We start from the raw sequence: 13,918 nt of genomic DNA on the forward strand, positions 1-13,918 counted from the left end.
GGCATTGAATTTGGGCCACAACATCTCTGTAAAATCTAAATGCTAAATTGTAGTGTTTATTTTGTACTTTACCAGGTGTTGTGGAATATTTAAGCAATGGAGGAGTAGCTGACAACCATAAAGACTTCAAGGAACTAAGGTACAATGAGTGTCTTATGAATTTCAGCTGCAATGGAAAGAATGGAAGCTCAGAAGGGAGAATCACGCATGGCTTCCAACTGAAGAGCGCCTATGAAAATAACTTGATGCCTTATACCAATTACACCTTTGATTTCAAAGTGAGTGACAATCTCTGGGGCAATGTAAAAATTATTTTAAATATGTGGCCACATATACACACTGTAACACTGTCCTCCCATTGTTCATCAGTTTGTCGAGCGGGCCCAGTAACGTCTCCATCGTGGGACTTGTTGTTACTGTGTTTGGCATTTTGAATATGTCACAGGTAGCTTCCCAGGCTTTGCCGTGTGAGCGAGATACTCTTGGTAGCTTGCCGGGCTTTCCGAGAGGGGCAGAGGAATTGAACCCGTGTCAGCCGAGTCGGCTGTGCACAAGGCAAACACCCTATTGCTGTGCTATCGCTCCAGCCCCCCCCCCATACATATATATACATATACATGTATACACATATATATATATACATATACTTATACATATATACACATATATTTTACATTTATTAATATAGTTAGTCTTAACTTGTCCATATCACCCCTATCTTTAAGGATTCAAATAAGGATGTAACCTTTAACTCGTCTTGAATGAACTTACATGTTTTGGCAAAATTTTCTTCATACTCTGCATTGATTTTTAACTTAATAGAATTTTCAGTTTTGTTTAGTGGAGAGTGCTAAAATGTGTTGTTCTTAAATTTGTTTTATATCTGTATCATTTTACTAATGTTTTCCTAGGCAGTAGAATACTCCAACTTGAAAAAGAAGGAAAAAAAATTAGAGGTCCCAGTGCAGACCAGTTGTTTGTTTAGAAAAAGAATGATTAATGATTTAAATGATTAACGGCTTCCTATTTAATCTTGTTCTCTCTACGAGTTTTTTTTTTATTGACGGTATCTGCCTGTAGCTTTAACAGTACGTTTTTTTAATAGCAACCTCACTCTACCCCTCACTCCATCACACCTGGCAGTGCTCAGGGTTTACTACTGGCTTTGCTCAGAAATCATTCTACAGTGTGTCAGGAATGAGACTGGGGTTGACTGCATGCAAGGAAAGGACCCTACCTACTATCTCTCCAGCCCCAATTTTCTGACATTCTAGCCATCTACACAAAAATGTTACACTACTTGAAAAAAGTGCAGTTGTTACAAATCAGTAAGAAAATCTAGGGAGAATTTAATATTAAAAGTCAAAGGAAATTTATGAAATGTATTCATACATTGCCATTATCCTTTTTCTATTCTTGGTGTTGTGTTAGCCCCTTTCCCAGAAATGAATAGGAAGAAGAAAGAAATTTTTGTTTTCCAAAATTTTATGAAAGCACTGTGAGTTACGAAGTGGATTCGTAGCTGGGTTTTTGACAATGTTCCATCATTGATCCTGCTACTAGTGTCAGCTTCCGCTGGTATTCCCAGATTTCCTCTCCCCGACCTAACCTCAGCCTGCTTTATATGTTGACAGGCATCTTTTAATTTTGATTAGTCAAATTTGGGTCTCATGATTTCAGTGTTGTCGACTCTGCTCTATCATTCTGTAACATCACCAATATACCTGAGTTCCCCTTGACTCCTGCCCCCGTTGCTTCTGATCTATCTCTTCTCCCCTTTCCCTTCACACTATTTCTTTTCGTCTCCCTATACTGTGGGGCTGGGTGATCTAGGTAACCCCCTTTAAATGATTGCATTTCCTCATTCAGTTACTCAAAGTCCTAAACGTTAGTGATCTTATCCTATGTTTATCCTTAGAAGAAAGGAAATTCATATGCTGATCTTACTGGTTTTTGAATCATAAATTTTATTTTTATAAAGTATTCACAATAGTTATTACAGTTAATATTCAGACACCAATCCCACCACCGTGCACCTTCCCACCATCATAAGAGGAAAGTGTGTGAAGATTGTTGAATTTCATCCTGGAGCATTTAAGCCCTTGTATAAGAGATTGCAAGCATGTATGTTAAACGCAAACAAATGTGTGCAACTTTTGGTACATCAGAGGGCTGGAGTATAAGTGGTTCAGGACATTCTGTGCCGCTCTTTTCCGGGAGTTTTATTTCATAGTTTCTGAATTTTGGCATTGATGAGATTATATAGTCCAAGGGGCAGTTTGTGGGTGTGACTGCCAAGCTACTGGAAAACTAAGGAGCGGGGGGGGGGGGGGGGGGGGGGAAGGAGAGCCAGTCCCGTTCTGAGCCAGCTTGGAGATCTCAGGCACGGGTCCCGCATATCTGGGTTTTTGTGCTCTCATAGGTAAGGCTCGTCCGAGCCTGTGGAGAGTGGCCTTGAGCATGACTGTGGTTGGATTCTGGAGGATTTGAACTGCCAGGGTTCTGCTGGGGCGGGAGGGAAATTCAGCCCACCTGCCTTCATTTCCCCGGATAAGACCTCCTGGTGCTTATGAATCAGTCAGATTTTGAATCATAAAGCTCCTTAAAATACGTTTTCAGCTATTCTACAACTGTTATAATTATTTGGTATGTATGTGATTTGGTTAAAAAGACCAAATGGGAGCAAAGAGATAATACACAGGTTAACATGCTGGTGGTGCTCTCTGCCAACCATGGTCTAATTTTGAGCACCACCAGGAATTACCCTTGAGCATCACCCACTGTTTCCCCCCTCCGTACCAAATAAGGCCTAATTATTTTGGCTTTATCTGAGCCTTTATTCAAGTTATTTTTGCCTTGTTTAGAAAGTAAAATTTAGAAAAACAAAATAAAAATATTTATGTAACCTGTTGACTTCAATCATCTTATTATTAAATTCTGTTTCTTCAGAAGATCTTACAGATGTTAATAACTGAACAAAAAATTTTACTGTATAATTTCGGTTGCTAAAATGTAATTAAAGACCCCAGAATGCATGGTTGAGTGTGATGTTTGGATAATGTGCGAGAGGATAATATAGAGTTATAAATATGGGATGAGATATATGGGGAGATAAATTTGCTGACTGGGTAGATGGATGCGATGGGAGAGTGGAATGGAAGAAAGGAAGGATGGAAAAGTTGATTTGAGGACAAAGCACACTTGAATAAAGAGAATTTAAGTTTTTATTCAAGGATAACAATGAATTCTTTAATTTTGTACAATGTATGTTATGTAACTAGTGCTATACCAGTACTGAAGGTAGTCAGTAAGAAAAGGCAGGTAACATTGAATACAGAAACACCATGTGAGACATTAAACAGATCCAAAACCATCCCCTACCACTGCATACCATTGCATGGGGTATTACATTTTGTCTACTTGACCTGGCATTTGTTTTGGGCCCTTGTAGCACTGTATCACTGTCTTCCCATTGTTCATTGATTTGCCCGAGCAGGCCCAGTAACGTCTCCATTGTGAGACTTGTTGTTTCTTTGTTTGGCATATCGAGATACTCTTTGGTAGCTTGCTGGGTCTCCGAAAGAGGCGGAGGAATTGAACCCGGGTGGGCCAGGCCAGCCGCATGCAAGGCAAATGCCCTACCGCTGTGCTATCCCTCCAGTCCTTGGGCCCTTGTATAACTTAAAACATGTAGAACTCCCATAATCTTGAACTGATTGGGAGTGAACTGAAGTGTGCATTTACTCTGGCAGATGAGGTGTCATGGTGAGTTTAAGCTCTGGAATAGTATCATAAGCGGTGTGAATTTAAAAACAAGCAAAATTCATTTCTTAGCGTTCTGGGGGCTGAAAGTCAAGGACCTAGGATGAGTGAGGCCTCTAATTAAGTACATCTTTGTTTCTGAAGTGTTTCACTTTTTTTTTTTTTGAAGCTGGGCATTGGGCACAGCCGCCTGTGCTCCGTGGTCACTCCCGGCATTGCCCAGGATATGTAGAATGGAAGCCAGGTTGGCTGCTTGCAAGGGAGGTGTCTTACCCTCTCTGGCCCATGGAATGGTGTTTTTTTTTGTTTTTTTTTAATTATTATGCTATTGTGATTTACCAAGTTGTTCAGAATACATTTGTTTCAGGCATCAAACATTCCAGTACCAGTTCCACCACCAGCGAGCCCTTCCCTCCAACCAGTTTCTCACCCACGATCCCAGCCTGTTCCCTTGGAGGCAGGCACAGACTTGCTTCATTTTGTTTGTTATAACACAAAGGCAAATGGGACTTTCAAAACTTCTAGTCACTAAGAGTCAGTTTGTGATCATTGTTACCGCACGCTGTGATGTTACTCAAGTCATGATCTGAGGACCCGCGGTGCTGCTCTGTGCTAGTTGAGTCTTCTGTGTTATCGCTCAGGCTCAGCGAGCTTACGGGCTTCTGTGCAACTTTGCATTTGGATTTGCTGTGATTAGACGGGGCTGACAGTACTGTGAAGTTTGGAGGTGTCTGTGCAGCTGCACGGGCCGGGAGCTATAGATCTGGAACAATGTGTTGGTTGGCTTGGCAGTTTGATGAGGTTCAGTTGCGGAGCTGGGCTGGTTCTACCTCGGAGGGGTCAGGTGTGGTGGGGGCTGCCGGGCCTTCAAGCAGAAAGGGAAATCTGCCTGACCCCGTTCCAAGAAGGCCCGAGTTCTCCGCCCAGACCAGTGTGCCTGGGAGGATTCAGTTGGATCATCTTCTGGAGATGTGGTGCTGGGCTGTTTCTCTGCCAACAGGATGGCCACCCATGGACTGTTGGGCTAGTTTCATGGAGCCGATGTTTGCAAAGGTTTCTATAGCACTGACAGCTAATGTGCGTATTGACAGTCTAATAAAATAAGAGATAGTTTTACTCAACATAAGCAACTGGGAATATTTTGTGTTATTATGTTACGGTTCAAATTAAAACCATCTTGATCATTGTGGTGGTTTTCTTTTGCTTTTTTATTTTAAATTTTTTTTGAAAAGTTAGCTTCCCCCCTCCCCCCCCCCCCCATCCTTGTTAACTCTTCCAAAAATGTCATTGCGAAGCTCGGCATTAGCTAGAATGAAACTCTGATATCTTTTACTAATATACTTCTTAACTATTTGTACTTGGAATATAAATGCCTAGACCCAAATAAGTTCTTTACTGTATAGTAAAGTAATTTTGAATAAGACCCCTTCTTCAAAAGAACTGTTTTTCTTATTTTGGTTGTGGTCATGTCAAAATTAGTAAATGGTGTAATTTATTTGTAAAATTTTACAATAAATTCTTTTGTTTGGGGGCCACACTCAGCAGTGCTAAGAGTTTGCTTCTGGCTCTGCGCCCAGAGATCACTTCTGGTGGGGTTCAGGGAACCAAATGTGGTGCTGGGGATCGAACCCTAGTCACCCACATGCAAGACAAGCATCCTACTCACTGTATTTTTGCTCTAGCCCAATAAAAAATTTCATTAAATTTTGAAATGGTCCATTTCACTGTGATATCACTTAAAATATTAGCTGTAACTCAACTCTGAATAGTATTTGTAAAGAGGTATTTTCATATCAAATTATTTCTCATTCTTAGACTCAGGTCCTCTTGATGTAGGTAAGAAACTAATTTGCCTTACTCTCTCTCACGTGCAACCAAGAGTAATTAAATGACACAAGTTTTGAAACTTACTAGACAGTCCAGGGCTGGAGCGATAGCACAGCGGGTCGGGTGTTTGCCTTGCAAGCGGCCAACATAGCCAACCCGAGTTTGATTCCTCCGCCCCTCTTGGAGAGCCTGGCAAGCTACTGAGAATATCTCTCCCACACGGCAAGCTCCCCATGATGTATTTGATATGCCGAACACAGTAAGAAGTCCCACAATGTTATTGGGCCCACTCGAGCAAATTGATGAACAATGGAAGGACAGTGACAGGAGACAGTCCAAATCTTCTAGGTCTGAGAAATGTAACTGATGTATATCCCTGCCCTTTTTTCCCTAAGGTATTGTTACGTAGCAAGGAGTTCAGATGTACCAGTGATACCACATTGTTCAAATAAGAATATTCTAAACCAAAACCAAAATAAATATTTTTATTTACCATGTATGTTTATATACAGATATTTTATTTTCTGCTTATGTTTAATTGGTGGATTTAGTGTAATTTCCAGGATGTATATTGGTAAGATTTCACTAACTAGAACAAGTCAACTGTAAAAATGCCTAGATAAGATTTGGTGTTTTGACTCTTCAGTTTTGCTTATCTTATATGTAAAATGCAAGATTTTATCTTTCTAGGAGAGTACTGTATTTCCCTATTAAGTCAGTTTTATTTTATTTAATATTGATGAAAAAAAGCCTTAGTTCACCCATTGTCAGGACTATAATAGATATCAGAATTAAAGGTTATTCTGTTTTTTTGTTTTTTTTGCAAATTATGGATTGCTCTAAAATTTTTCTTTTTTCTAATCATTTATTTCCCCCCTCCCCCTCATCTCTTTCCAGGGCGTGATTGACTACATTTTCTATTCCAAGACTCATATGAACGTGCTTGGTGTCCTGGGGCCTTTAGATCCTCAATGGCTGGTTGAGAACAACATCACTGGGTGTCCACACCCTCACATCCCTTCAGACCACTTCTCACTGTTAACACAACTTGAACTCCACCCTCCACTCCTGCCTCTTGTCAATGGTGTTCACTTGCCTAATCGGAGGTAGTGGAGTACTGCCCCGCAAGGACGGGGATCTGTTGCTATGGACCTGTACAGTTGTAAATCAAAGTATGTAGGAGTGAAGTATGGCCATCCTTAAGCTGCTTCTTCAGGTTCCTTTCATTATGTGTTTGCTGTAAAATTTTGTACATTTTTGTGCATTTTGGTATCATTTGGCACTAGGGCTGGAACCAAAGTATTAACTCTTTCCAAATTTTTTACTTAATGTGTCTTTTTAAATTGGATCTTTTTCCTGTTATATGAAGTTAGCATTCCTAATTGAGAAATCATCAATTTGCGGCTCAACAACAGTATATTTGTTCTTTTTTTTTTTTTTAGCAAATACTTTTTTCGAATGATTGCAGATGAGCCAACCATTTTTGTAAAAGGCAATTTAAAACAGCTACAAATACAAAACTTTAAAATGGTGGCATGCCTTGCAGGGAAAACTTTACTTCAATTTTTTCTTTCATTATAGCAGTCTTATTTTGAGCTCCCAAGTCATTTGCACAGTAACAGAGCACTTAAATTTGCTAGATTTGAACATAAACTATGATATTGCCTCTAGTCATACTAAGAAAAATTTAGAAATTAGAAATGGTTGCACAATATGCTTTCAAAATCAAGCATTTAATAGCACATGACAGTTTATTGGACAAAATGCTGGTTGGTGTTTTTGTATTTATTTTTGTTTTTGTTTTTTTTTTTTTAAGAATCACTCTGTATTTTGTTTCCCTAATGGTTATAATCTTATTAGAAAATTAATTCTGTCTCCTCCATTTTTTAAATAGGGAAACAGCAGGTAAAATATACTGCCACATGTCTTGAAAATAAAATTTGGTATGTTTAGGATGCTCACAGAATTAGTGTCTAGTATTTTTCATTATTTTCATCTACCCTCTTCTGCCTGGCTGTGCTAGAAGAACAGATTTTATATGATCTGTATAATTTTTGCTCTTACGGTCAAATGTTAAATAACTAGTGATCCAAAAAGGCCCTGATTAAAGTTTTAAAAGTGGAAGATCACAAATACCCATATGCTTTCCAAACTGTAGGTCAAATCATTTTTGGTTTTGGGTTTTTGAGGTAACAGTAGAAAGGATTTGGGGCAGAGAAAAAACAGTAGTCGAAAACCTTTGATCATTTTTTCCTGACTCTAGTTGCCAAATGGCCATTATATGCTTTTAATCTTTGTTTCCGTTGTCTGTCAGGGTTGAATTAAGAAGCTACTGGTTTATTCCCAACTGTTGATGCTCTTTAAATATGTTTGAATCCTTTTTTGCCCAGGAGAGGGGCCAGTTGAAAATCTGTGACTCAAGAGGCAGTGAAAGTAATATCATTTTCTGGGGGAAAAATTGGTTGGCTACTTGATGCTAATTATGGCACAGTAACAGAAAAAGGTTGTGTCTGTGTTTTTAAGTTTTTCTTTATTCTGCTTTTTTGCTGCTATAAGAGTTTCTGAAATTTATATTTTAAACTTTTCATGCACTTTACTGTTTCTAGTCTCAAAATGTGATATTTTTAATAAACAAGAAATTTTCCATTATGTGAATGAAATTTTAAAAGAAAATAGCCTATATTTGTGTCTCAGTAATATATAAAGTACAGGTCAAATTTAAATTATTTAATTAGTTTTAAATATATACAATTTGTTTCCTCTTTCCAACCTGACATCTTAGGCTGTTTTATTAGTTTTAAATGATGCATTTCCTTTGGTCATTTTATACTAATTTCTCCCATAGTAAATGAATCAGGCTCTATGAGATATTTCCCCTGAAAGGGTAATTTTAGTGGGATGAGGGTGGTGGGATGATGTAATATCATATCTGGGATTGCATCAGAAGGGTTCTGTGAAGCCTAAACTCCCTTTTAAAAGTGCCTAGTGATAGAGGCATTGTGTGTCATCTATTATAATTGGAATGTCATTGTAGTTGAGTGAAGCTGGTTGTAAATACAATAGTCTTTTAAAAATGTTAAAGTACCAGAACAAAGAGACAACCTTTAAGATGACGTTTTCCTCAATGTGCAGGTATCCCTTCTTATATACCTCAAGCATTCGACATCTAGCCATGCAAATTGATTACCTGAAGCATAGTACTGGAAAGTAGAATAGCATGAAAAACTTAATTTTGTGGACATTACCTTTTTTTGTAATCAGCTACTGTATGTTTTATTTTAAACCTTTTGTTTTGGGTGGGTTTTCTGCTCTGGAGGTATATGCACTAACAAACATTTTCCTCCTTTTCATAAAAGCATGTTAATTAGCAATGTGAGCAATATTTCCTACCATACTTCACTCCCAATATTTTTTGAGATGTTTGTATAAAATGGAATTTAAAGTTCACTTATGATTGTATATGAACCACAGAGGAGCCCATTTATTAATAAAAACTTTTTTAATAGTTAAATGTAGAGGGAAAAAATAAAAAAAAATGGGAAACATTGTAAACAGCTTAAGTTTATTTTGTGTATGATCGAGGCACTCTGTTGCAGGAAGGTGTGTATTGGGTTCTCTCTGCTTCCAACTGCACTCTTTCAAACCATTCATGATCCTGTGTATTTTTAATGTGGTTTTAGTAAATGTTGGTAGTAGCTCCGTTGACGTAGGTAATTGTGTTCTGTTTTCGGTGGCACACACATTGGGGCATGGTAACCCAAATTTCATGTGCACGGTTTTCCCTCGGCCCACTGCCCAAATTTCATACACCCTTCACCCTGTGTTCCCTTTGTAAAAGGAGTGGTATCTGTTTTGAGCTGCCAATTCAGATGATCAGAAATGCTGCTCTCCTCAGTATTGTCTTGTTAAAACGCATGCCATTTTGAACTTTGGCAGTGAGAAGCCAAAAGGAAGAGGTGAATGACATACGGTATCTATTATCTATTCAATGAAAGTGAAATATTTATGCTCCTATGCTTTCTAGTTCTCAGAATACGTTTATAATAAGCTTTATGCCATAGGGCTGCTGCATATTTTATCTGAAGGTGAAAATTTGGGCATTTTTCGATTGTGACAATGTGCTTATTTTTACTGTTACATATGATTTCTTGATACTTGTCGACAAACTGGAGTGTTCTTTAAATTTATTAAACAGTGTTGTTTGAGAAAGGGAAAACTGCACTGTTGGCCATTAGAACAGTCACGCAAGTGCATGTCAAGTCACCCACTCTCTCAGGCATTAGTATCCGCCTCATAGCTTTACACATCTGATGGGGAGTATCGGCAGCATCCTCAGGACTGACATCTGGGAAAGGCTCAAATCTACTTACTGCTCCTTGCTTGTGACTTTGTTTTAAAATATCGTGCCTGGTGTCAACTTTTAAGCAACAGCACTGCCTAAAAGCAAGCAGAGAACAGAATCCCAGCACCATTCTCTAGGCAACTTTTTAGAATTCAGATAGAGTAAATCTTCAAGATTTATGCTGTTTCTGTAAAAAAAAATTTTGTACAATGTAGCTGAATATTTTTGTTTCATTTCTTCGATGTAAGGCATGTGAACGTTCATTTGAATATCACATGTTCAAGTCAGGTATGGCACAATGGGTTCTGAGACCAGCTTCCCCCTCCCTCCCATTTGCCTTGTTCAAAGCTCTTTTTTTCTCTTTTGAGATTGCTTTCCAGATACTCATAGGCAAATATTTAATTTTTACTAACAAGCATCCTGTGTGAATGTATTGAAGAGGCCACTGTTTCAATGTTGCAGTTTGCAGAAATACAAAGCTACTTTTCTTACTTGTCACTTCCTTTGGTGTTTTCACAGTTAAATCACAAAGAAGCCAGTGAGACAGTTAAAAGCTTATCTGAGGCTCATGTCAAATCACTTAGTTCTGTGGGGGATCATACTAGAATTGAGCATGTGGAACACGGGCAAATACGTTGTGCTCCATTTAAAAGTATAGTCAGATGAGTGAAAAAAATGTACTTCCGTGTCCCAAGAGTTTCTACAGATTAACTCATGCCATCCCATCTATACTTTCAAACCGAATAGAAAGAAGTAGAGAAAGCACAAATAGGTTGTGTTCTTTGATGGACTTTATCCCAGTATTCATTTGTTCTGAGATCTTATATTCTGAGTTTCTAAGAGTTTAATTATTTTGTAAAATGCATTGACGGAGCAGTAGCTTTGGTCACAGAAAGCGTCATCGGCTTTCCAGTTCATTTGGCAGGCCACAAAAATAATGTTTCCATGCAAAGAATTTGTGGCACATTTTCAAAATAGCACTCTTCAGTATATTTTGACAGAAATGTAAATCTCACGTTTGTAAGGCATTCTTTAGCTCTTATTTTCCTTTACCTTGGGAAAAAAAATTACCTTCCTAATATGTTGATTTGTGACCCATTCCTTTTGAATAGTATCATGTTTATAAAACTTTAAGTTGTAGGGGAAATTAGGCTATTTTCAAAGTGAGGAACTTCAAATAAAAGTTTGAATTTGTAGCCAGATAAGAACTTTTATACTAATGATTGCTTCTGTGATTTTAACTTTTTAAAGGAATTATAATCTCCAAATTTAACTTCAAAGATAAATTACATCTTTAACCTGGCTTATTTGCCAAAGTTGTAGTTTGTGTATGGACAGAATGCCAAGTGCATTTTTAATTTTAAAGAATAATATTTTATAAATACCTTTAAAGTTTAAGGTAAAAAAAAAAGTAAAAAGAAAGCACCTATACCCATACTGCAGGATGTTGTGAACAAGGTTCTCAAAAATAAAAACTAGTTCTTTTCAGGAAGTTGGTTAAAGGAGAAACATGCCTACTTCTTGTTTTTATCAAGTTTTTTCTTTATGCAAATTTACCTGTTAAGTCACAATTCTTACAAGCAAGAAATACCAGGAAAATCAAGCTTTATTAACCTATTTAGTAGTTTCTTTGGCATAAGTTTGTTTTGGTTAGACCAGTTATTCTTGGAACCAAAGGAAACCAAGCATGTTAAATTTGTTGTATTCAACAAACATGACATTACATTGATAAAGTAATGGAATGTTTTTAAGTAAAATATTTTTCCATTTTGAAATTATATGAAATAGGAACGTTTCTGTCTATTAAATGTTAATTTTATGGCATATAGTATAAACTCAGTAGCATTGTACTGATACTAGAAGTTTGTGTCATCAGAAATCACATTTATGAAAATGGCATGCAAATGCCAATAAATATGACTTTTGGCACTGTAGCATGGTACATTCTGCTTTCAGAAATTTCAGAAGTCATAGTTGCAGCTATTAGTAGTAGGTTTTTGTTACAACAATCTTCCCCAATTTAGATAATTTTCCTGTTTGTATGTCTGTAACTTTTAACTCTAAAGCTTAAGAATCATGGCAAGCTTCTCAGAAGTGGTCCTTTCTTGCTTCAGTTTTGTATTTATAATTACTAATATATGATGTATTTTCTTTCAAACTATCAGTGGTGAAATGCACCACATTTATTTCTCTCTCTTTAACTCACATTTGGCTCAGTGTTGTTGTCAGTGATGGCTTTGCTTCTTACCGAACAGGCTTATTTTCCTACTGTTTTAAGTCTTGATGCACTCAGTGATGCAGTAGTCTGGGTGTGTATTTATTTAGAAACTCTACTGTCCTTCCCCTGTGCTTAACTTGCTAAAAAAAAAAAAAAAAAAGTCCCCTTACCTGTGAAATTCCCGAGCGGTGCTCTGCCAGCTGTTGGGGGAGGGTGGGGTTTGGACGGCTGAGTTACTGCACACTGGATCTGGGATTGTTCAGTGTTGTGAGTGGCGAATTCTTAAACACCAGCAGCACTGAGAAGTGCACTATGGGCATTCATACAGTTGTCCAAATGCAAGCAATCTTTTGTTTAAGAGAAGCTAGGGAATAGAATTCTTTAGAGTACTTGGAACATTATGGCGAGGATGAACTTTTCAGCCTTTTTTTTTTTTTTTTTGTCTCTGGAGAGAGTAGTATGGAGTAAAATTTTATTTTAAGAGAAAATGTGTGTACAGATCTTTTCTTTCTGAAAGGGCCAGGATGTTGGGCAAATTCACTATGGTTAAGTTATATCTTTTATTGTAATTTGTTTCAATCGTAAATTTAGTGTCAACTAATTGTTCATGAGAAGATCGACTCTTCCACTCCACTTACAATTTAATGGGGAAGGGTTCATTTATTTTAATTACTTGGCATTAAATTAATAACTCATTCTGCATCTGATTCATTCTGTAGCCTATAAAGTGTTTTTGTTAACTAATTGTAATGTGGTTGGAAAGCAAAGCACACAAGTTTAAAATTAAGCAAGAGGTTTTGTTAATTTTTTTTTTCTTTGAGTGATTGGTCATTTTTTATTGATACTATTCCAAAACAAATTCTGGTTTAGATTGTATATTTACTTTGCTTTTGTCCTAAGAAGAATCCAAGCATTAAATCGAATTGTTACTGTGTTCTAATAATCGGTTTAAAATTTAAACTTTTTTCATTAGAAGATTTAATGAAGTGCCATGTAATTATAGTTTACTAGTGTTTAATGTTTAATAGACTGGTTCTGTGATGTTCTGATCATTTAACAACCTGTCATCCTTGGAGAAAGTGGTTCTACGTTGAACACGTTCTCTCTGACAAAATCACCAGCTGCTTTATTTTTCTATTTATTAAAATTCAATAGTCGATGGGGTCTGAATCTTGACCAACTGCTCAGCTGAGGTGTTTTCATGATAGACACTATGTAATGTGCGTGTAAAAGGACACAGTTGGGTGGTAGTATTTTTTTTCATTAATGTGAACATTGACTAAACAAAGCAGACCTGCCTTTCAAATCTTATGGCAGCTCAGAAGGGAGGTGCTTAAGAACCTTAACTACTATGTCAGATGACAAAATACTTTTTTTCATTTTGGAGATTGGGTACTGCTCACACATGATGTATAGGGCTAAATATGTGCTTGTTTCCTTGCTCCTGTGTACTTCCCCTTTTCTCCCTCCCTCCCTTCCCCTGTAGGCAATAAATGGCCATTTTGCAACTGCATACTTTTGTCTTGGTGTTTACTCTTTATCTGTGCAGTACTAGTCTCCACTTTTAGGTCAGCACATCTCCTGTAAAAGTGATCTAAGGAGCGAAGGTATTGAAAATGTATAAAATGAATTCCTGCTGCATTTTTCCCCTGGTGAAATCATGTTCCTCCCTAAATGGTACTTGATTTAGAATAGATGAAGATGTTCGTCATAGTTATCAGGCTACTTTAGGAGAAGGAGTCTGAGTCGAGGACATTCTGTTCCTGCGA

General features: G+C 37.4%; 1 protein-coding gene across 3 annotated transcripts in view; it reads left to right on the forward strand.

Moving 5' to 3' along the window:
• Nucleotides 1-13,662, forward strand: part of CNOT6L (CCR4-NOT transcription complex subunit 6 like) — a 111,051-nt gene extending 97,389 nt beyond the window's left edge. For all 3 annotated transcript variants that reach the window (XM_056111132.1, XM_056111130.1, XM_056111131.1), the window contains 2 exons: nucleotides 76-278; nucleotides 6,487-13,662. In XM_056111132.1, the coding sequence (XP_055967107.1) occupies nucleotides 76-278; nucleotides 6,487-6,699 (416 nt within the window). In that variant the 3' untranslated portion in view covers nucleotides 6,700-13,662. The remainder of the gene's footprint in view (nucleotides 1-75; nucleotides 279-6,486) is intronic.
• Nucleotides 13,663-13,918: the final 256 nt, after the last annotated feature.

This window comes from Sorex fumeus, unplaced genomic scaffold (genome assembly GCF_029834395.1).
Source record: "Sorex fumeus unplaced genomic scaffold, SorFum_2.1 ptg000013l, whole genome shotgun sequence".
Classification (NCBI taxonomy): Eukaryota; Metazoa; Chordata; class Mammalia; order Eulipotyphla; family Soricidae; genus Sorex; species Sorex fumeus.